The following is a 25,465-nucleotide window of genomic DNA, read 5'->3' on the forward strand; positions in this document are numbered from 1 at the left end:
TTGCATAACTCAGTAACTTTTTTGAAGAAGTAACTATATAATTAATTGCCCAACATTGATCATTATATGCTGTATTTTGCAGACAGAGTTACAGGACTCTCTCCCAGACCACAGACTCATAATACAAGTCAGAGCTTTATTGGAGTTCAAGTTATTTTTACTTCCAATAGTGTTAACATACTACACAGGTCATGAACAAGATTTTTTTTAATTTTCATTGTAAGTGGGCTAAAGCACTTAATTAAAAGAAGTCTAACATAAATGTAAATGCTGTAGTTTGGTCATTTTAATAAACCATGTAACTTGGATGGATTTGATGCTGGCGTGACCACACATCTGCTGTTGCACACAGTGGTCTAAGGGGGCCGCTCAGGGAGTTTGTGTGTTCGCTCAGACACATGAAAAATTAGAGAGAACATTGCTGTAGACTGTTCTTGAAGTTCTAACACATTTGTTTACTACAGTCTTTGTCTGTGCTTTATCGATCTTTTCATGACTTTGTGGGCCCCCTTTACTGTTCAGGCCAGCGTTTGAATCCAGCATTCAACCTATGCATAGCATCAGCAACATCTACATACTGTTGGTTATTTTCTTGCTGTATGTAAGCAAGCCCACGTAGACTGCATAGCATAATCCTGTACTCTGCGTAGCCAAACACCTACGCAAACAGACTACAGACGCAGTACCATGAATCCCACTTGAAACAACTATTATCCGGTTCTGTGCTTCCGGATAATGTTTGAAATACAGCCAGTCCTACCCTGGAGAAACATGAAACATTTTACATTTGAACGACAGATGAAATGAAAATGATATAAATGGTTTTCGTTTATTGGAGATGAGTCACCCTCACCGAGCTTACGGAATCTCTCCTTTATTCCTAAAGGAAAAATCAGCGAGTGTCGTCTAATGCCCATTATAGATAAGAGACACTGAATCAGCAGGAGTCTAAATGAAAGTTTTGTATAAGAATTAGTGAGGTTTAAGAGACAGTAGTGAGACCTGCTATGGTGTATGGCTTAGAGATAGTGGCACTGATAAAAAGGCGAGTGGTGGAGCAGGAGGTGGCAGAGTTGAAGATGTTGAGATTTTAATTGGGAGTGAGCAGGAGGGACAACATTAGAAATGGAGGAGGGATAGTGGATGTACTGGGAAAAGGATGTTGAAGATGGAGCTGCAAGAGGATGAACACACAGAAGATTCACAGGTGTAGTGAAGGAGAACATGCAGAGGGTTGGTGTGACAGAAGACAATGTAGAAACAGGGTGAGAGCTAATGCTAACAGTTAACCAGCTAGAAAAGATAAAAATAAAGGTACATGCTGCTGAAAAATACCTGTCTTTAAAACTGTTAATAAGGCATCACAAATTATTACACAAATTAATTCAAAACTAACAATACAATTAAGTGCAATTTATAAAAAGCATTAACTCCACATATGTTGGAAAGCAAACCTTGAAGTAATAGGTACTGATTTTTAATTATGTAATGACAAATGGTTGCATTAGTGCCACATTAAGACTTAAAAAGCAGCAGCAGTATCCATAAAAATAAAAAGGAAAGATTCAAACACACGTTTTCAGTTGTTTTTGTGCAGCCCTGCGAAGTTGACAGCCCTGGAAAATTGGAATCTCTGAGCAAGTTCTCTGAAGCCACGGACTTTAGGGCTGCGCATGAGTGTTTTCATCAAAGAGAATAGATAACAAAAACAGTTGACAAGAGTACTGGGCATTTAAAGTTTGTACTTGCGCTCACAGTTGAGAGTTTCAATGAGTTATGGAAGTACCAACTCGCTGACAGTGTGTATTAAAAAGAAAAAAATGAGCACAGGGAGAAGCAGTGGTATTCCAAAAAATGCCAAAAACAATTTTCTTCAGATCTTGTGCGAAGGACTGAAGGATGGTGGGGAATGAAATGTGATCCGTGGCTGAGGAGGCACGCGCTCTGTTTGGTGTATGTTACACAATCCCTTGTAGGTGCTTCACTCTTTGTTTTTAATCTGTCTGCAGCAAAAGTCTGTCTGTTTTTCAAAAAAAGATGAGGACATTCTTATATTTACCTTTGGGTGATAGATATGGGAGTAATTTAACTCGGAGTCTCGAAATGCATTGCTTCCTATTTGCGGAATTACAAAGACAAGATATGCTGTCGCAATTTTCCTTTCTCTTCACAATTTTCTTTCCTAGAGCAACTTCTTTGATAGGAAAGCAATCAGAACCTGCATGTTTTACCACTGAATCAGAGGCTCACATTGGTGCCTCTGGTCTGACATTCGCTATTCAAGCTAGACTATGAAGTCTTTTGTTCCATAGTCTCCTGGTTCATACAAATTAGGACCTTGTCCACTACAGGCAGCTGAAGGCTTGATTGCTTCAGTAAGACAGCCTCACAGAAGACTGGTAGGAGCTTTGAAAAACACCCACTGAGGGGATAAATTGGTGGTTTAGTGTTTCTGCTTTTGAGTGAATCGGTTAACAAGATTAAATGATCTTCCACTATTCTACATTACAAAAGCTGGAGTAACACTGTTATCAACGCTGCAGCAAGACATTCATATTGTGATCTCTTTTGCAAAACACTGACTCCAGAAGGGTAAATAATATTCTGTCTGCACAAGAAACTGCTTCATATCTGGAGTGCATCCACAGAATGGAAATCTGATCACAAAGCTAGAAGCATCTACGCTGCTCGAAAAAATGAAAGAAACAAATCAGAATATAGATCTGATCTCAATGGGGGGGGAAAAATCATGCTGCCTGCATATCTATACTGATCGGGTAATGTGTTAGGAATGAAGGGATGTTACATTGTTTGATGGAAATGAAAATTACAAACATACAGAGGGCCTAATTCAAAGATACCTTGTAAATCCAAGTGAAGAAAAGTATGTGGCAGACCAGCCCATTTTACTGAAAATTCACCCCAGCCACTCAACATGGCACTCAATGGTTTGTATGTTCTCAATGTGCTTATGTGCATGCCTGACAACATCGGGGCATGCTCCTACTGAGACCACAGATGGTGTCCTGGGGCATCTCCTCCTAGATCTGGACCAGGACATCACTGAGCTCCTGGACAGTCTGTGGTGCAACCTTGCAGTGTCTGATGAACTGAAACATAACGTCCCAGACGCGTCCTATTGGATTTAGGTCAGGCGAGCATGGGAGCCGGTCAGTATGAACTCCTTTATCTTCCACAAACTGTCTGCAAACTTTTGCCACATGAGGTCAGGCATTATTGTGCAACAGGAGGAAACCAGGACCCACTGCACCAGTGTAGTGTCTGACAGTGGATTTCACAGTGTGCCAGTGTATTGTTGCCAATCCTGTAGAGGTCTCTGCGCCCCTCTGTGGATATGCCTCACCCCACCATCACTGACCCACCGCCAAACCTGTCGTGCTGAGCGAACATTCTTCATTTGTTCTCCAGACCCCTTCACGTCTGTCACATGTGCTCAGGGTAAACCGGCTCTTATCTGTCAAAGGCATATTCTGGTGTTCTGGCAAATGCCACAGTGTCGGGCAGTGAGCACAGAGCCCACTAGAGGACATCAGGCTAGCCTCATGTAGTTTGTTTCTGATATTTGGTCAGAGACATTCACACCAGTGTCCTGCTGGAGGTTTATTTTGTAGCTCTGGCAGTGCTCATCCTGTTTCTCCTTGCACAAAGGAGCAGATATCGGTCCTACTGATGGGTTAAGAATCTATTACAGTCCTGTCCATTTCTCCTGGAGTAGCTGTCGGTGTCCTGGAATCTCCTCCATGCTCTTGAGACTGTGTTGAGCGACAGAGCAAATCTCTTGGTGATGCCATGTATTCATGTCCCATCCTAGAGGAATTGAACTACCTTTGGAACCTCTGTGGGGTCCAGGTGTCACCTCATGCCACCGGTGACTGACCCTAACTGAACTAGTGCAAAAAATTGTCAGAAAAGACGGGGAGAGAAAAAATGTCAGTGGCCTCCACCTTTAAAACCATTCCTGTTTTGGGGGTTTTCAAAAGGTTTTCCTTTTTGTGAAGCAGTATATATAGAGAACATGGAAGTTCACATGATTAGCATGCCAAGGTCAAATCCTAAAAATGAATCCAACTCCAGGGCATGTCTCTACAGTGGTGAGATAGGCACTGGTGAGTCTCCTGCTCTTCTGGACTCTACAGCCAAGCCCTATGCTAAAGCACTACTTTGGTTGTGGAGGTTCCCCTCCAAGGTTTTGTTACAGGTGGCAGCAATGACCTTGTTTTGTTCACCTCCTTTGGATTAATAACCCCTCCACCACAACAACCTTCATATTCCTAAAAGGAGAAGCAGGTTTCTGGTTGCTTTTATCTGAAAAATTACTCACAATAATAAACTTTATTCCAGAAAAAAATACAGTTATAACCAACTAAAAATAATTTCTTCTATAGGGTGGCTGAGCTTAAACTTTAGAAATAGTTCAATCAATCCTGAGGGAGAACAGAATAGAGCTGGTGCTTCTTTATTTCTAAAAAGCTAAAGTGGTTCAGGCATTTCATAAGGCTGACTTCAGGGTGCCTCCCTTTGGAGATTTTCAGGGCATATGCATCATGTAGGAGACCCTAGGGTAGACTCGGACTTTGTGAAAGGATTTTATGTATATCTGATGTGGTACTGGAATGCCTCTGGATCCCTCAGGATGTGCTAGGAGACGCTGCTAAGGAGAAGAATGTCTGGACTAACTTGACCTGGCCTAAAGAAATGATAGATGGAGAATGTGGGCATCCCTCTTGTGCAGGAGATCAAGTACTGAGACTGAGAGTTTCCTTTTATTCTCAGTATAACTCAGCGGGTCAGGGTAGGGAAGAATAAAGAAAACTTCCAAAGAGTTCAGCTAATGGACACAAGTGGTTCTTCTCTCGGAGCACATTTCTGGCCTTTGCGAAACAGGAACAATAGGAGTAAAAGAAAGCTACAAAGGATCATTTTGAATATCGATCATTTTCCTTCAACCTTGCCTGCCTGGAACAGAAATCCTCAACACTCTGGCCTGGAAGAACGGATGCTTCTTGTTCTCTTTTCTGTGGCAGACTCCATCTCTCTGGGGTGAAAGTAGGGCTGAACGATATATCGCATTTGCGATAATATCGCGACATGATCAAGTGCAATTTTCTAACCGCAAAGGCTGCGATTATACTCTGGACATGTCCAAATTCATGGGCTGCATCCTCCTGAGGCCGCATTTGTAGACCGATTACGTCACAGCGACGCGCCGAAGGCTGTCCAAATTACTACCATATCCCAGAATTCATAGCGCGGCCCAGCCAAACTCCAGTTTCCAGCAATGGCGGCCGCTACTAAGTTTTAAAATTACTCATACTAATCTTTCTGGGTCACAAAATAAACTTTTAACATATTTTCAGGCGAGAAAGTAGTTGTGTAAACATCAAATATCTGCTCGGTTTATCAAGATATCCCATATTTGCAAAAGTGCTTCGACGTTTTCAGAGGCGTCTGCTACCCACCAGCTCGACAGCTAGCCGGGAGCTCGAGGGTTACTGATGCGGCCGAGAACGGCACAACTCCCGGCACATCATTTTCAGATCACCGCGGAGTTTCGCTGCTCGGGTTAAACGTAATATATAAGTCACTTAGACAACCTAAAAATGTTATTGTTGGGCTTTTTTCAGTGTTTTGTTTGTTCGTGAGTAAATCGGTTTGGCTGAGATTAAAGTTATTAGATTAGATAAAATAAAACTTTATTAATCCCCCGGGTGGGTTCCTCCTTGGTTTTCACACAGCTGACTAAACGTCAAACAGAAAACTTATTAAACAGAAGTATGAGACAGTCGAGAATTTACGCCAGTGTCTGGTTATATTTTAGATAGCAAGAAGCAGACGGCCGAGTTTATTAAACTCCACCGAGACAGCGGTGACGCTAATCAGAACTAGCCTTCTGATTCAGAAGGCTAGACCGTCCAATTTCACGCCTTTAAATTTTAAAGGCGTGTTTGTGTGTGTGTTTATACAATTGCTATTATGTTTGCACTTTATGTGTAATGTTACTGACTGCAGAGATCAGTAAGATGTGTGTATTTTTTATTTATTAGTTTTATTTATTTAATATTATTTTTTAATTGAATGACTGTCTAGTAGTTCACAGATGTCGAAAAACTGAGTGTGGTAAAGCCACTGATTTTGTTTATGTATATTTCTGCAATCTGCACATTGTACTGACTTTCATTTTAATGTTTACACCAGGGTTCCTTGTCAGCACTTTATGCTCAGATGTTTGTAAGCTAAAAATAAACTATTGTGTATGTTCAAATATACTGTTGTGATTGAAGAAGTTAAATAAAAATGTCAGTCATCAATTCATGCATCACCTCATGTCATCATAACAGAGGTCTGTCTTCCAGGAAAGAACAGTTTAAAATTAATGTAATATAGTATTGGCCATACTATATGATGTATTGCTTGTCTTTGTTTAATAATACAGAAGACAAAGACCTTAAAAAATAATCGCATATCGCATCGCAATCGCAATATTGGGGCAAAAAATCGCAATTAGATTATTTTCCATAATCGTTCAGCCCTAGGTGAAAGGCTTTGCCCTTTTAAGATAAAGGTAACTATGTAATATCAGTGCTCTGTGCTGACTTCGGGCATGTACTGAGGTCCACGGAGAGACCTGAAGCCCACAGCAACAGAGAATGCTGAGGAGATGAATCTAGGACACCATCTTACTCAGCAAACAATAGAGAAATATTAGCGGCTGCAGTCTACAAACACTATGATATCCCGCCTCGCAGACTTTGGAACAGACAAAACAACATAAGCAGTAAATTGAATAAATGCATCGGAGCTGTATACATGACTGCCAATGAATATTTTCCTGTAAAACAGCAACAAAAGATATCGCCGTCTTGTGTGGCTACCTAAATATTTAATATTTCAGCTAGGATCGGATTAGCTGGAAAGGTTTTGGGGAAATTTGTCTAAATTACTGTCCATTTGTCTTCTAAAGTTTTCAGTAAAGACTAAAGAATTAGCTGCTTGAGACTCCCAAGATCAGCATGAGCTCTTACTGCTCCTGATTAGCCTAATGGTTGATTTAATTTTCATCTTCACAAATCCTAATTTGATCTTATATTGCATGTTACCGATAACAAAGCTGCAGCAGCCCAAACTACTCCCTTTGTTCGTGTTCGATTCAGTGAAACGCTGAGTTGGAGGGAGGCGGTCCTCATTGTCTGAAAACAGCTTTTTAAAGCCAGTTGTTAATGAATGGACACTCATCCTTCCTGCACAAATACGATCAACAATTTATGTGTGGTTGAAAAAAGAAAGGCTCTACATCACTGTAAAATCCTGTCAGTATGGCTGCAGGCCCCATTAAATATGCATTGTAGCTCTAAGATCAATCCTGACTTATTAGGAAATAATATTGCATAAAAGATGATACATGAATAGGCATTCAGCACGAGTGGGAGACAAAAATACATCATTTATAAGAGCTATAAATTGTAGAAATATGCTGACAGGTTTCTGCCTTCAGCTGTCCTGAAATAATTGCCATGTTGATCAGCCACCAAACCCAGTGATGATGATTTTTATCAAGCTGCAGTTTTCATACTAAATGACAAGAAATATTTAATAACAACGGTATTACAAAAACGGCAGTACTGAGTACTGAGTTTCTTGAACGATATGATGGAGAACAGACACGTTCACAAACATTTGTCATGGTGTCTGCTGCTGTTGGATGGATGTTCTCAAGGAGTCTATGAAACTACCAGACAGCCCGTAATCTTCTGTCAAGTATTAAAAACATAACATCATGCCTGTATAAATGATCGCCATACCCAATACACTTTTGAAGCTTCTCTTTGATAGATGAAAAAATTTCAATTATTAAATTTTAAAAACTGGTTCTCTTCCATCCGCTGCCTGGAGTTATCCTACCCCCTTATTTTCTTAAACTCCTGGATAGATGTAGTACCTAGTATTTAGTATTTATTTATTTATTGTCATTGTCAAGAACAATGAAATTGCGTTTGGGGCTTCCATACAACCCAAAAAAAAGAAGAAAATAATAAATACCCCTTAAAACCCAAGTGTACATATTTAACCCAGTGTGACTCCAATGCAATAAGACAATCCTTAGCAATAATGTTCGTAGAAATTCAGACAAAGACCTGAGAAACATGACAAAATACAACAATGCAACCCATTCAATATTATTGTACTGTGAGATATGATATCAGATATGATAGTTATCTATTTAAGAAAGGGGGGGGGGGGGGCAGGAGGGGGAAGAGAATAAAGATATGATGCACCAATGCAGACCAGTTCATTGCTATTAAGAAGTTGGATATGGTTATTGTCCGTGAGAGGGGGGCAGAGAGTTCAGGAGCCTCACAGCCTGTGGATACAGGCTGTTGGCCAGTCTGGATGTTCTGGCCTGTATAGACCTGTACCTTCTCCCTGAGGGCAGCAGATGGAAAAGGTGGCGCGCAGGGTGATGTTGGTCCCGCAGGATACTGTGCACCCTCCTCAGACAGCGAGTGGGGAAGATATTACTGATCTCTGGCAGACTTGTTCCAATAATTCTGCCAGCTTCTTTCACCACCCGCTGGAGTGCTTGCTGATCGGCCTTGGTGCAGCTGGGGAACCACACTAGAAATCCATACGTCAGAACGCTGCTGATGGCACAGTTGTAGAAGTTCAACATCAGAGATCTGGGAATGTGTGCGCTCCGCAGTCTCCTCAGGTAGTAGAGGCGCTGTTGGGCCTTCTGTACAACTGAGGTGATATGGTTGCCCCAGGACAGGTCCTCGGTCACAGTTACCCCCAAGAATTTAAAACTGCTCACCCTCTCCACCGCCTCACTGCCAATGAAGAGAGGCAGATGGTTGTTATGGCCCCTCTTCCGGAAATCTACAATGATCTCCTTGGTCTTTTTGGTGTTTAAGACCAAGTTATTGTCGTGGCACCATGACTCTAGTTGTTGCACCTCTGTCCTATAGTTTGTCTCATCATTGTTGGATATAAGTCCGAGCACTGTAGTGTCATCTGCAAACTTAACAATGAGATTGGACGCGCAGGAGGAAATACAGTCATGGGTGAAGAGAGTGTATAGCAGAGGGCTCAGAACACACCCCTGAGGGGCACCGGTGTTGACCACAAGGGTGGAAGAGGTGTTCTTACCCACTCTGACACTCTGTCTACGGTTAGTGAGGAAGTCCACAATCCAGTTGCACAGAGAGGAGTTAAGTCCCAGTTGGTGGAGTTTGGGACGGAGTTTGTATGGCCGGATGGTATTAAAAGCCGAGCTGTAGTCTACAAAGAGGAGCCGTGCATAGGTGTTCCTGTGTTCCAAGTGCTTCAGTAATGTGTGCAGCACTGTGGCGATCGCATCCTCGGTTGACCGGTTCTCCCTGTATGCAAACTGGTGCGAGTCCAGGGATGGTGGAAAAGCAGCTCTGATGTGTTTAATGACCAGTCTCTCCAGGCATTTGGCGGGAATGGGGGTGAGTGCCACAGGTCTGAAATCGTTCAGACATGTGACATTTGACTGTTTTGGGATGGGAACGATGGTTGCTGCTTTGAAACAGGATGGTACCAGTGAACAGGACAACGAGGTGTTATATATAGAGGTGAAGACGTCCGCCAGGTCCGCAGCACAGTCTTTTAGCACCCGGCCCAGCACTCCATCCGGCCCGGCCGCCTTCCTGGTGTTAATGCTCCGGAACACACGCCTCAGCTCATGAGTGCTCAGGACCGGAGCAGGGTCGGTTGAGGGGAGAGGGGACGGGACAGGGTCGGTGTTCTCCCTATCAAAACGGGCATAAAAGAGATTTAGATCCTCAGCCAGAGTAGAACTGTCGGCTGAGGGTGATGGTGTTCTTCTTTTGTAGTCCGTGATAGCCCTGATGCCCTCCCAGACCTGCCTTGGGTTTGTGTTGTTCTCAAACCTGGCCTCGATACGCCTCCTGTGCTGCTGCTTGGCAGTCTTGATGCCTCTTCTCAGGTTGGCCCTGGCAGCACTGTATGCCTCCTGGTCCCCGGATTTGAAAGCGTTGTTCCTTGTTCGAATAAGTTGTTGAACTCCGTGTGTCATCCAGGGTGGATTATTAGGGAACACACGGAATCGTTTCCAAGTTGTTACATTGTCCACACAGAAACAGATGTAGTCCAAGACAGTGGAGGTGTAACTGTCCAATGCGACACGATTGTCAGTGTCCTGCACCTTGAATACATCCCAGTCTGTGCAGTGGAAACAGTCCTGAAGCATCGGAATAGCGTCCTGCAGCCATGTTCTCACGGTTTTGGTTGTAATCCCAGTGCTCTTGATCTTTTGTGTGTATATTGGGTGTAGCAGAAGGGAGAGATGGTCTGACAGACCCAGGTGGGGATAAGCCTGGGCTCTGTACGCATTCGCCATGTTGGTGTACACCTGGTCCAACGTTCTATCTCCTCTGGTAGCACACTTCACATTACGGTGGAAATTGTGAAGTACAGATTTCAGGTCCGCGTGGTTAAAATCCCCAGCCGCAATAAAGACACTGTCCGGGTGTGCTACCAGGCTGTTATTGATGCTGCTGCTCAATTGTGCTAACGCTAGCTTAGCATTAGCATCTGGTGGAATGTAAACAGCGCAGATGTAAACGGCAGAAAATTCCCGAGGGAGATAGAATGGACGGCACTTTAACACCAACAGTTCTACCTCTGTACTGCACAGTTTTTCCGTTACCGTGACGTTCGTGCACCAAAGGTTGTTAATATAGATGCACAGCCCCCCGCCAGTCTTCTTACCCGAGTCCGCAGACCTGTCGGCTCGATAGGCGGTGCGGCCTGCTAGATCGATAGCCACATCGGGAATGGCGCTGTCCAGCCAGGTTTCAGTGAAAATCATGCACGAACAGTTATTAAAAGTCCGTCGAGTGGCAATCTGCAGTCGTATTTCATCCAGTTTGTAACGGATTGAACGGGCGTTGGAGAGGAATATGATCGGGAGTGGTGGTTTAAACGGACTAGTCTTTAGCCGTGCCCTAACTATTCTTTTTTTGGTGAATATTTTAAAATTGCTATCAGCCTCTCCTCCTTATTAATATTAAACACATCTAATTTCTTTCAGTAACATGTTTTTTGTTTGTTTTTTGTTTGCTGTTTTTTGTGTTTTCCAAGGGACTAAATCTGGAAACATAAGGTAGCACATACAATATCTACCTAGCAACAACACTTCTGTGAGCTCCTGATGTGTGTTTATAATTAATGCTTTATTGTTGATGAAGATGGGAACTTGAACTCTACATCACCACGGTGAGCAAGATAAATCTAGGAAATGATCTCACACCCAGCAAACAATAGAACACTATTAGTGACAGCGGACACTGTAACATATGTGAAACCATTAAGAGCCCCTAGTAAAAAAGCAGAAAGTGCAGTGCTGTGCGTGAGTCTATATTTTGCTAGGAAAATGTGAAATCGGTGTAGGGATTTATTGAAACATGCAGAAACATCCATAGAAATACAGTATTTAAGACAAAATCAGAGTTTATATAAATGTAACCAGCTTGAAAGTCAAGTCATTTCATATGATCGCCATTAGTCTTCAACACAGACTGTTTTGGGCAAGCTTTCTTATCATTTCTTTAAGCAGCCTTCAGGAATAGTTCCCTAAGCTTCTTGAAGGACTGCCTTTTGTTCTACTCTCTTCTGGGATGATCCCACATTGCTTTAATGATGTTAGGGAGGCCAATCCATTATGTGCCTTTTTGTTTTCTATCTGGGTTTCTACTGCACTAGTAGTGTGTTTGCGATCATTTTCATGCTGAAAAATTCAGCTCTTGTGTAACCAGTATGTAACAAAATATATAAACAATGGGCAAATCAGAAGATTTCAGGAACGACAGGAGCCCAGAGGATGGGTAACCACAATGAAAACACAACTGCAAATGATGAAGCAATAGTTCAACTGTATTTGAAATTTGTGCACTGTATTGCCTTTACAATAACAACCAAAATTGTGTGTGCGCGCACAGATACCCAAAATAAAAAAGAAAAGAATGTTAGACCCGGGTCTTTTAAAGTGTCAATAGGATCCAGATCAGGCCTGTTTGGTGATCTGGTGAGTTATTGGTGTGAGTTCAGTCCACGATCGATGTATGGTTTGCACTGTTTTGTCCTACCACAGTTCAGGCAACCAGACTTCAAGATTCAATTCCAAATGGGCTGTGGCTCGCCATCCATTGCAATGGAAAATTATTCCTCTTCTGCGGATTTCCACAAAGTCTGTAATCCAATGTTCTCCGAGGAGTCTCGGCTCCTTTCTCCAACTCAAAAAACCTGACCTAAGAGTGAGGTCAGAATTACTTCAAATGAACATGGTTCACACTTAACTAACACTTCTGTTTAAAGTATAAATCATGAACAAAATGTGTTTCAATTTCTAATGTTGCACAACTAATCAAATTCTAAACGTTTTCATTACATGGCAATGTAGCTATCACCAATCATTAAAGCAATTCACACTGCTCATTAAAAGCAGCAAACTCAATATACTCTGCTCACGGTCAAGTAACAACAGTGATGAATAAAAGTAACACAATAAAACATTTCAATACAACAGATAGACATACTGTTTTTTCCTTAACCTAACAACAGCTAATAAGTTCTCAACTAACGCTTAACAACGGGAGTGAGCGTTTAGCACACTCGCTAGCTACTTGCATAGTACCGTCACCATTAGCGTTTGTTTTTTGAAGCGAACAACATTAACATTTCAGGATGCCGATCAGCGGCTATAACAGTTTCGTTACTCACCAGTGCAAAGCACTTCGTATTCATAAAACTAGCTTCGGCTATCCAAATCTGGCGGCTAATCAAGCAGACACCAACAGCTTCGCTGTTTCAACAGCTACCACGTTTTCCCCACAGGTACTGCTATGGCGCGTGTGGTCTAAGCAGCCTTAGCAGCGCAACCAAACATGAAAAACAAGGCGGGACAAACAATCCCATTGGTTGGACTGCATTTGTATCCAGGTCAAAAAATGGTAAATGGCCTGTATTTATATAGCGCTTTACTAGTCCCTAAGGACCCCAAAGCGCTTTACATATCCAGTCATCCACCCATTCACACACACATTCACACACTGGTGATGGCAAGCTACATTGTAGCCACAGCCACCCTGGGGCGCACTGACAGAGGTGAGGCTGCCGGACACTGGCGCCACCGGGCCCTCTGACCACCACCAGTAGGCAACGGGTGAAGTGTCTTGCCCAAGGACACAACGACCGAGACTGTCCGAGCCGGGGCTCGAACCGGCAACCTTCCGATTACAAGGCGATTACAAGGCGAACTCCCAACTCTTGAGCCACGATCGCCAAAAATAACCTTTGAGAAACAAAATAATAATAATGGCTGCAGCTACTTAGTTTTATTATTACTCTTATTACTCTTTCTGGGTCACAAAATAAACTTTTAACATATTTTAATGTAGCTGTGTAAACTTCAAATATCTGCTTGGTTTATCAAGACATCACATATCGCATATTTGTAAAAGTGCTCCGACCTTTTCGGAGACGTCTGTTACCCACCAGATCGATGGCTAGAGGGGGTTCAAGGGTCACTAGAGCAACTAGAACAGCGGACTCCTGGCTTCATCATTTTTTTGGCTAATTGAAAGCCACTCTTCCACCGAGACCATTTCTGATGAAGCTTCAGTGAACTGCTAATGGATCAGCTGAAGAGGAAGATGCATTTCTCTGATTAGATCTTTGTTGGACTTTTTCCTGTTTCTTAAGGACATAGCATTCAGACATTTTTCACTGCAGACAGTTTTTAAGATCTGACACTCCTTCTGTCCTCTGTTTGTCCAGTTTCCTCAAATGTTTCAACGACACACTACACACCGTGTTGTCACATGCCAAGTTTTTAGCTAATATCTCTTTGACAATCACCTTGTTAGTACAAAAATATTATTGTATGCCTATCAAAGTGTCTGTTTTGTGACAGGTTGCTGGTAACACAGTGCCTAAAGATAAAATTAAAAATGTTTTTTTGATAAGTTGTCTGTTATGTGTAGACACAACACTGGTTAATGCCTTTAATTAGGTGCTATTCATCCATCCATCCATCCATCCATTCGCTTCCGCTTATCCTTTTCAGGGTCGCGGGGGGCGCTGGAGCCTATCCCAGCTGTCATAGGGCGAGAGGCAGGGTACACCCTGGGCAGGTCGCCAGTCTGTCGCAGGGCTAACACATAGGGACAGACAACCATTCACACTCACATTCACTCGCACATTCACACCTAGTGGCAATTTGGATTATCCAATTAACCTATCCCCACAAGTTAATTGGGTGCTTGTGCTATTCATTTCTCTAAAAATGGTCAGGTATAAGGACTGGACTAAAAATGAGTGAAAAAACAGTGTTCAGAGAAAAAAGAAAGCATCTGAGGACCATTTTTAAAAATTACAAGAACTTTTGGGTTTCTTGGAAGCAAAATATAAAGTACGCAGTGGTGGCTCATAACTTTTTGCACAGAACTATATGTGTAGTTTTACCAAAATGGTTGGTGTTACTTTTATTCAAGTTCTTAATGGCTGAGGTGTTTGTGCAGAAGTGAGAATCCTGCTGGTCTTTAGTAACAGTCCTGATAATGGATGACTCTGATGAAGTTGATATTGATTTGCCTGCTTTATTGACTAATGAGTTACTGCCAGCGACTATAGCACCAAAAAGCACAGACACAGAGACAAACACAGACATTTATCATCCCACCCTACCTTGTCATAGTATCGTATCTCGTAGTCGAGGATAATTCCATTGGGCTGTTCGGGCGGTGGCCATGACAACGAGAAACTGCGACTTGTTGAGCTCACTTGGTGCATTATGGGAACTGCTGAGGGAGCTGATAAAAAGCGCACACACATACATACGCACACAAGAATACACAATCAATTAGGCAGTTAAAAGACTTGCTAGCATGTTTAAACACCATAAATATGGAAATACAGAGTTTAATGACATATTGCCAAAGATTATTTGCACTCAAAGGAGAAAAATGTTTCCTCTTCCAAGCTCATGAAAACAAATTACTGCACTTGTCACTGATGGGGAAACAAGAGCTATGTCTGCGATGCATTTTTAACCCATAATTTTGGGAACGAGAAGCTGTTGGCTGTAATGTATTTCATGGTTCAGCTTCTGGATCGTTTTATGTGATGGCTTTCATCACTTTTGTGCTTTGATAGTCTCAAGTGGAAATATGAGGCGAGAAGAAGACTAATATCACACAGCATCTGGAGATGTACTACACTGTTTTAAATTTAATTAAATTAGTGTTTTAAAGGACAAAAAACCTCAAGAGAATTTGTCTTCTTGGTTTTATGGGGATTCTGCTGAAAGCCATTATATCCTAAATAGACTGTATGCATCTTACACAGCTGAGTCACCATAATTTCATACAGCAGCTATAACGCACAGTAAATGCTATGATGCCTCAAGAGGTGTATACTTCTGCTGGAGAAATAATTTGACAGCATGAGCGATCTGTCACCTGAAAACCCCACAGTCTTTTTTTTCCTCACATAGCCACAATTGAGCCCCCCCCCCCCCACACACACACACATACACAGTGTTGAGTTTTACATCCTAAAGTCCAATGAAATACACTCAAAAGCTATTGCATAATTTAAAAATCTCCCCCAGTGCAGTCAACCTGAAAAATAAATCAGTTTTTGTTGAGTCCTAAAAGATTTCAGAGATAAGAGAGCCTCGCATCCGACAGCGGTAACAAATGCGCTCAGAAAACGGCAGGGTGACAATGGATCATGTTTCGATTAGGAATTAGCCAGGGGTGCTGTAGATGAGGTAAATGATGTGTTTTTCCATAGCAAAGCGGCTTTTAAATCTAAATTTGGGTAGCAGTGGAAATATCACTTGTGTCTGTCTCCATAAAGTATTGATGGAGTAATAACTCACTCACTTTATGGCCTCTAAGAATTATACTGAGGGAGACCTAGGGTGAGGAAAGCAGGGAAAGGGGGGAGAAAGCTGAGAAAAGCAGAATTGAGGGAGGGGGAGGAAAAGCGATGAAAGCTGTGGATGAGCAGGAAAGAAAGAGAGAGAAAGGGGAAGGAGAGCGAGAACAGGCAGAGCGATGACAAGCACATAACATGTTTTATGAATTAAAAGGCTGTAGCTCAATTTCCTTTATCTCTCCGGCCATCCCTCCCTCACATAATCCACAGTTCCCCGGGGTATGCTAGCACACACACAGATGCTTACACACACACACACACACACACGCAAAGAGTCATTGCTCTCCCAACTTACCAGCCTGATTGGTTGTAATGTTGATTGACAGTTGTTGGGCGGGGTAAGGGCTCTTGTTGGAGACTCCATTGACTGCCTATAGAAAAGTAATGGTTATTCCACCCTCAGACATTAAAGTTAATAGTTATTTGAACTGAGTTCTCCACCCCCATCTCTTCATAGCTCTTGGTGCCTTTCCATTCAAGCAATGCATCTGTTTAACAATAATAATGGTGGCTGATAGCTTGAACAACTAGCACATGATTTACCTTTAGCTTCTCAATTTTAGCTAGCAACCGCTGTTGTTTTTTGCCTGAAATGACAAATGGTGCTAGTAAAATTTGGCAAGCTAAGAGTAGCTAAGTTTAATGCCCCAGAATCATATGAAAATAGCAAAGCTAACAAGTTCAACTGTCAAAAGCATTAACTATATTACATGTTGAGTATTATAAGGGAAACCTCAGATTCATGCATTTCTTTGAGACCTAGAAAGTATGGCTGCCTGATTCTGATAGATAGAATCACACATTTTTCTTTGCAGCGAAATTGTATGTTTCACTTATAATGTTAAAACAGTTAAGGCTTGTCAGGTGAGTATGAAAAACATGATAGTACTGCTGCAGTGTAGCAGTAACTTGGTTAGACTGAGTGCACAGTAGGAGAAATCGTAGTGTGCTTTGTAGTGAAATGCTATACAGTAGATGAGGTAATCTACAAGGGTATGATAACCTGCAACTCCACAAAATAATTGGAAATACACTACTGTGCAACAACCTTAAACCATCCCTCATTTCTCTCTCTCTCATATATATATATATATATATATATATATATATATATATATATATATATTGGTCGGTTATTGGTCGGTAGTTGGAGGGGACCGGTCCCTTCTTGGGGTCCTTGGGGATCAGGACCGTCCGGCCTTCAGTTAGCCATTCCGGGTGTCTCTCGTTAACTAGCAGCTGGTTCATTTGTGCTGCCAGACGCTCGTGGAGTGCAGTCAGCTTCTTCAGCCAGTAGGCGTGAACCATGTCGGGCCCTGGTGCTGTCCAACTCTTCATACTGGAGACCCTTTCTTGGATATCTGCCACTGTGATGGTTACTGGACCCTGTTCAGGGAGGTCGCTGTGGTCTGCCCTCAGATCCTCTAGCCACTGAGCATTGCCGTTATGGGTTGCATCCTTCTCCCATATGCTCTTCCAGTATTGCTCCGTCTCCAGCCTTGGTGGTGCTGTTCTCTTATTGTTCCCTTGCCACTGAGAGTACACCTTTGCTGGTTCTGTGGAGAACAGCTGGTTTATTCTCCTGCCTTCTATCTCTCTGGTGTACCTCCTCAAGCGGCTGGCCAAGGCTGTGAGTCTTTGCTTGGCAGTTTCCAAGGCCTCAGGTATGGACAGCTTGCTGTATTTCTTAGGCACCTTATTTGTCGCACCTTTCTGCAACTCCGTTAGTTGGCTAACCTCCCTCCGTGCTACTTTGATCTTGCCCTCTAGCCTCCTTCTCCATGGAGGGTACTGCCCCTTGTCGCTGTTCAACTTGTAGCCAAGCATCTCACTGATCACTGCTGCCGTATTGTAGATCAGCTTGTTAGTGTCGGTAATCGTGGTTGTAGGTATTGCCCGTAGTGCTGCATTAACATCATCTAGCAGACCTTCTGAGGGTACTTCATGTAATCTTGGTAACCGGCTATGGGTTTCGACCAATAACCTGCCTCAGTACTACATGGAAGCTCCTGTCAGGCATCATATCGGCCAAGATGAACAGGCACATGGGTCAATACATGAGCGGGACACAGAAAGGAATTGGCAAGAATACCAGAGGCGCAAAACACCAGCTACTGGTAGACAGAACAATCAGCTGAGACTGCAAGACCAGACTGACCAACCTGTGCACTGCCTGGATTGATTACAAGAAGGCCTATGACTCAATGCCCCACAGCTGGATACTGGAATGCCTAGAATTGTACAAGATCAATGGGACCCTAAGAGCCTTCATCAGGAACTCAATGGGGATGTGGCGTACAACACTAGAGGCCAACTCCAAGCCCATAGCACAAGTCACCATCAAGTGCGGGATCTACCAAGGAGATGCTCTGTCCCCACTGCTGTTCTGCATAGGCCTGAACTCCCTCAGTGAGATCATTAACAAGACTGGCTACGGATACCGACTACGGAACGGAGCAGTTGTCAGCCACCTCCTGTACATGGATGACATCAAGCTGTATGCCAAGAGTGAACGAGACATCGATTCACTGATCCACACTACCAGGCTATACAGCAATGACATTGGAATGTCGTTCGGACTGGAGAAGTGTAGTCGGATGGTAACAAAGAGAGGGAAGGTAGTCAGAACTGAGGGGATTGAACTACCAGAAGGCAACATTGCAGACATAGAGGACAGTTACAAGTACTTGGGGATCCCGCAGGCGAATGGGAACCATGAAGAGGCCGCTAGAAAAGCTGCAACCACCAAGTACCTGCAGAGGGTCAGGCAAGTCCTGAGGAGTCAGCTGAATGGTAAGAACAAGATCCGGGCCATCAACACGTACGCCCTGCCCGTGATCAGGTACCCTGCTGGGGTAATAGGCTGGCCAAAGGAGGAGATAGAAGCCACTGACATAAAGACAAGAAAGCTCCTTACTATGCATGGAGGGTTTCACCCCAAGTCCAGCACCCTCAGGCTGTACGCTAAGCGGAAGGAAGGGGGCCGGGGACTGGTGAGTGTCAGCACCACAGTCCAGGATGAGACAACGAACATCCAAGAATACATTGGGAAGATGGCCCCAACTGACCGAGTGCTCAGTGAATACCTCAGGCAGCAGAAACCCAAGAAAGAGGAGGGAGACGAGGAACCATCATGGAAGGACAGGCCCCTGCACGGTATGTACCACCGGCAGATAGAGGAGGTGGCTGATATCCAGAAATCCTACCAGTGGCTGGACAAAGCTGGACTGAAAGACAGCACAGAGGCACTAATCATGGCAGCACAAGAACAAGCTCTGAGCACAAGATCCATAGAGGCTGGGGTCTATCACACCAGGCAAGACCCCAGGTGCAGGCTGTGTAAAGATGCCCCAGAGACAATCCAGCACATAACAGCAGGGTGCAAGATGCTAGCAGGCAAGGCATACATGGAACGCCATAACCAAGTGGCCGGCATAGTGTACAGGAACATCTGTGCCGAGTATAACCTGGAAGTCCCGAGGTCAAAACGGGAGATGCCCCCAAGGGTGGTGGAGAATGGCCGAGCTAAGATCCTGTGGGACTTCCAGATACAGACGGACAAAATGGTGGTGGCTAACCAACCGGACATAGTGGTGGTAGACAAACAGAAGAAGACGGCCGTAGTGATCGATGTAGCGGTTCCGAATGACAGCAATATCAGGAAGAAGGAACACGAGAAGCTGGAGAAATACCAAGGGCTCAGAGAAGAGCTCGAGAGGATGTGGAGGGTGAAGGTAACGGTGGTCCCCGTGGTAATCGGAGCACTAGGTGCGGTGACTCCCAAGCTAGGCGAGTGGCTCCAGCAGATCCCGGGAACAACATCGGAGATCTCTGTCCAGAAGAGCGCAGTCCTGGGAACAGCTAAGATACTGCGCAGGACCCTCAAGCTCCCAGGCCTCTGGTAGAGGACCCGAGCTTGAAGGATAAACCGCCCGCATGGGCGTGCTGGGTGTTTTATATATATTATAGTACAGGGTGGGCCATATATATGGATATATATATCCATATATATATATATATATATATATATATATATATATATATATATATATATATATATATATATATATATATATATATATATATATATATTCACTCGGACTTTCTGACCACGTCATGATCCACCTAATCCCCGCGTACAGACAGAGGCTGAAGCTCTCCAAACCTGTCGTGAGGACCAAAAAACTGTGGAGCAACGAGGCTGTGGAGGAGCTTCGCACGTGTTTGGAGTCTACAGACTGGGACACAATGAAGGCTGCTTCTAACAGCTTGGACGAGTTTACGGACACTGTCACTTCCTATATCCACTTCTGTGAGGACAGCATTGTGCCATCACGCACCAGGGTGAGTTATAACAATGACAAACCCTGGTTTACTCCTAAACTCAAAAAGCTGTGGCTGGAAAAGAGAAAGGCGTTCAGAAGCGGAGACAGGGACTGCTACAGAGAGGCCAAGTACAGGTTCACTAAAGAAGTGGACATTGCTAAACATCAGCACTCTGAGAAGATGCAGCAGCAGATCTCAGAGAATGACTCGGCCTCTGTGTGGAAAGGTTTTAGGAATATCACCAACTACAAGCCTAAAACCCCCCACTCCACTGATGACTTGCTCTTGGCCAACACCCTTAACACCTTTTACTGCCGTTTTGACGAGCCATAAGGAAGCCTTCACATCTCCAACGGCCCCAACAATAGAGACACTTTGGACACTCATTCCCCCACCTCTCCCCCCTCCATAGAGCCATCACCACCTTCAACCACTTCACCTACAACACCCCCCTCCTCACTCCACACAAAAGAGGATTTCACACCACCTCCTCCCACCACAACTCTTCATATTCATGAAGCAGGTGTGAGGAAGCAGTTTAAGAGTCTGAATGCTCGAAAAGCTCCCGGCCCAGATGGTGTGTCACCTGCCACCCTCAGACACTGTGCAAACGAGCTGGCCCCAGTGTTTTCTGGCATTTTCAACTCCTCACTGCAGGCATGTCATGTGCCTGCCTGCTTCAAGTCCTCTACCATAATCCCTGTCCCCAAGAAACCAAGGATCACTGGATTAAATGACTACAGACCCGTGGCTCTGACATCTGTGGTCATGAAGTCATTTGAGCGTCTGGTTCTCTCCTATCTCAAGACCCTCACGGCCCCCCTCCTGGACCCACTGCAGTTTGCATACAGAGCCAACAGGTCTGTAGATGACGCCATCAACATGGCCCTACACTTCATCCTGCAGCATCTGGACTCCCCAGGAACCTACGCCAGGATCCTGTTTGTGGACTTCAGCTCTGCCTTCAACACCATCCTTCCAGACCATCTCCAAGGCAAGCTTTCCCAGATGAATGTGCCTGATCCCATCTGCTGGTGGATCACTGACTTCCTGATGGACAGGAAGCAGCATGTGAGGCTGGGAAAGAATGTCTCGGACTCCCGGACCATCAGCACCGGCTCCCCTCAGGGCTGTGTTCTTTCTCCTCTGCTCTTCTCCCTGTACACCAACTACTGCACCTCCACCCACCAGTCTGTCAAGCTAATCAAGTTTGCAGATGACACCACCGTTATTGGACTCATCTCGGACGGGGATGAGTCTGCCTACAGGAGGGAGGTTGAACGTCTGGTGTCCTGGTGCAGCCACAACAACCTGGTGCTGAATGCCCAGAAGACAGTGGAGATTATTCTGGACTTCAGGAAGCACACAGCCCCACTCCCCCCCATCATCCTGACTGACACCCCCATCACCTCTGTGGACTCATTCCGCTTCCTGGGTACCACCATCACCCAGGACCTGAAGTGGGAGCCCACCATCACCTCCGTCATTAAGAAAGCCCAGCAGAGGATGTACTTCCTGAGGGAGCTGAAGAAATTCAACCTGCCAACACGGACGATGATGCAATTCTCCACTGCAATCATCGAGTCCATCCTCACCTCCTCCATCACCGTGTGGTACGCTAGAGCTACTATCAGGGACAAACAGAGACTGCAGCGTGTTGTGCGCTCTGCTGAGAAGGTGATTGGCTGCAGACTCCCATCTTTGCAGGACCTGTACACCTCCAGGACATTGCGGCGTGCAGCTCGGATCTCAGCTGACCCTTCTCACCCTGGACACAGTCTGTTTGACCTGCTCCCCTCAGGCAGGAGGCTCCGGTCCATTCGCACCAGAACCTCTCGCCATAAGAACAGTTTCTTCCCCTCTGCTGTTGGACACATGAACAATAAGCGTATGACTGTTCCCACCACTAACACATGACCCTACGCTGTGATCACTGCATCATTCCATGTTTGGCACTGATCACCACCTGCACTCATGTATATATCTATCTACTTAGCACTTTTAATTCTTATTCTTATTTTTATTTTCATGTCTATTTAAGCGTAATTTATGACAGTATGTTTGCACTGAAGCACCGCAGCAATTTCCTAATGTTGTAAACCTGCTCAACATTTGGCAATAAAACCCTTTCTGATTCTGATACACCATAATAAAATGGGAATGGTTGATGATATTAAAGTCCTGTTGGTGGCACATTAGTATATGTGAGGGGGCAAACTCCTCAATATGGGTGGTGACCATGATGGCCATTTAGAAGTCAGCCATCTTGGATACAACTTTTGTTTTTTCAATAGGAAGGGGGCCATGTGACACATCAAACTTATTGGTAATGTCACAAGAAAAACAATGGTATGCTTGGTTTCAACGTAACTTTATTCTTTCATGAGTTATTTACAAGTTTCTCTTTGTTCACAGCCATTGACATGTCGAAGAGGTTAACACGTGAGGAGCAGATCGAAATTGTGTTGATATCTGGTGAACGCAGTAACCGGGTCACTGAAGCAGATTTCAATGCAAGACACCCTACGGGACCACCCATCTCCCATGCTACAGTTAGCAAACTGCTTGCTGAGTTTCGTGAAACTGGTTCAGTGTTGGATTTGCCAAAATGTGAACGCAAGAAAACTGTCACTAATGAAGAAACATCAGTGGCTGTCCTAGCTTCATTCAGCAAGAGCCCACAGCGTAGCACTTGCCGCATGTCACTTGAGAGTGGCATTAGTCGAACATCCCTTCGGCGGATATTAGCTACACACAAATGGCACCCTTACAAACTCCAGCTACTGCAGCATCTCAACGAGGATGACCCAGATCGGCGCACAGAATTTGCAGAATGGGCAAAACAAAAATTGGAACAGGACCCTCAGTTCATGCAGAAGATTTTGTTTAGTAATGAGGCAAACTTTTATGTGAATGGTGAAGTTAACAAACAAAACCACCGCTATTGGTCTGACACTAACCCACATTGGATGGATCCCCCCCAAGACTGTTGGAACAACAAAAGTGATGTATGGTGTGGTATATGGGGTACAACGATAGTGGGTCCATTCTTCATCAATGGAAACCTCAAGGCCACTGGATATTTGAAATTACTACATGATGATGTGTTTCCCTCTTTGTGCACTGAAGCTGGCACGTTCCCTGAGTTTTTCCAGCAAGAAAATAATGTGGTGCACCACCACATTATGGGTGCCAGGTCCGAGCATTCCTAGATGAACAGTTTCCTGGAAAGTGGATTGGTCGTCGTGGGCCTGTTGAATGGCTCCCAAGGTCTCCCGATCTGACCCCCTTAGACTTTTATCTTTGGGGTCATCTGAAGGCAATGTCTATGGTGTGAAGATACGAGATGTGCAGCACCTGAAACTACGGATACTGGATGGCTGTGCTGGCATTTCTCCTGCGGTGTTGCTATCAGTGTGTGAAGAGTGGGAGAAGAGGGTTGCATTGACAATCCAACACAATGGGCAGCACATTGAACACATCTTATAAGTGGTCAGAAACTTGTATATAACTCATGAAAGAATAAAGTTACGTTGAAACCAAGCACACCATTGTTTTTCTTGTGACATTACCAATAAGTTTGATGTGTCACATGGCCCTCTTCCTATTGAAAAAACAAAAGTTGTATCCAAGATGGCTGACTTCTAAATGGCCATCATGGTCACCACCCATCTTGAGGAGTTTGCCCCCTCACATATACTAATGTGTCACAAACAGGACTTTAATATCACCAACCATTCCCATTTTATTATGGTGTATCCATATAAATGGCCCACCCTGTAGATCTAAGGAACCAGACTCTCTCGTGATATTCACAGTGATACTTTCATGTTTTTCTTTAGATAGAATATTTGACAGTCATGTCTTTAAGAAATGGGGAGAAAAAATTCTGCAACAATATCCAAAGAAAGGCTGTGTAATGTTCTTCAAGAAGCCTGAAGAACTATTCCCGATGACCACTTAAAGAAAGCTTGGTTAAGAGAGTTCAGGCTATATTGGCCCCATCCTCTCACCCTGTGGCAGCTGGGATAGGCTCCGGCCCATCCACCCCAACGAATCAGAATTAGATAAGCGGAAGAAAAATAGATGGATGTAAATTATTTAGAGGCTTAAAAAACATCTGACACACTCTTTTCTTGTGTATGCAGTATCTGCGTCATTTAAACTTTAACATGCACAAAAATACAGAGACCCAGCTCTCCCAGTTACAGCTGTTAATCTGTTATTGGGCACTTGCTGTGGTTTAGTAGTCAGTTAGGTATCAGAAACAAGAAGCTAGTTTAATATCAGGGAATAAAAATTCTGCTAGTCCCTTTGCGAAGCTTTAAGATCTCCAAATGTGTTTCATCTCACCAACACTGAGACACAATTAACAGGTTGGGAGTGCTTTTTAAAGACCATCTAATTAGCTGCCACATATTATATTTGTCATGAGCTCAACTAATCATTTTGATGGTTGAACAATGTCTTCAGTCATAGCAAATAAAGGCTGGCAATTACTAATGACTTACTCCAAGCTCTATTTATTCTGTGTCCCTTAATCAAATAGTACCTCCTATCAAGACTATAAAAGGCACATCTTACTTTGCCTCAAAACTTTGTGTTATTAGAGTAGTTAGTACGTTTTCATGCATGGTTGAATTGTGGTAAAACCAGTGTTAATTTACGTCATAGTTTTCGTCAACAACCTTTTTTCTTTGCTTAAAACAAGACAATATCAAACAACAAACTAATGCACGAGGACAAAAACTATGATTATATGAGCCAACACTTTCATCAACAAAAGAACATAATATGAAAATATTCAGGACAGACGAGAGCCAATCAGAACTAATTAAGTTGTGTAGAAAGGCAAATTTGGAAGTGAGCGAATTAGAAGTAATTACCGTGTGTAGTTTGGGTAAATGTGCACATTTGATCTGGCCCTGGAAAATGGTAGCTAGCACACATTAGTAACACTACACGTCTTTTGAACTTCAGAGGTTCAATGCCTGACCAGGGCATCTGTATCCAGTAAGCCTCCCTAGACTGTCACCACTCGCTTGAACGGGAATACCAGAGAGATGGAAATCAGGAGAATAAACCAAGGAAACAGTGCGACACTGCCCCACCTCCAGTCTTGTTATGGCTATGT

The 25,465-nt window shown here is 43.8% G+C and overlaps 1 protein-coding gene across 2 annotated transcripts in view; it reads right to left on the reverse strand.

Moving 5' to 3' along the window:
* Nucleotides 1–25,465, reverse strand: part of LOC101470646 (ephrin type-B receptor 1) — a 145,863-nt gene that overhangs the window by 49,382 nt on the left and 71,016 nt on the right. For both annotated transcript variants that reach the window (XR_013093803.1, XM_004562113.4), the window contains exons 8-9: nucleotides 16,301–16,376; nucleotides 14,749–14,873 (exon numbers count right to left, since the gene is read on the reverse strand). Coding sequence is in view for 1 of the 2 variants with exons in the window: in XM_004562113.4 (XP_004562170.1) it covers nucleotides 14,749–14,873; nucleotides 16,301–16,376 (201 nt within the window). In the remaining variant the exon portion in view is untranslated. The remainder of the gene's footprint in view (nucleotides 1–14,748; nucleotides 14,874–16,300; nucleotides 16,377–25,465) is intronic.

This window comes from Maylandia zebra, linkage group LG17 (genome assembly GCF_041146795.1).
Source record: "Maylandia zebra isolate NMK-2024a linkage group LG17, Mzebra_GT3a, whole genome shotgun sequence".
In the NCBI taxonomy this organism is placed as follows: Eukaryota; Metazoa; Chordata; class Actinopteri; order Cichliformes; family Cichlidae; genus Maylandia; species Maylandia zebra.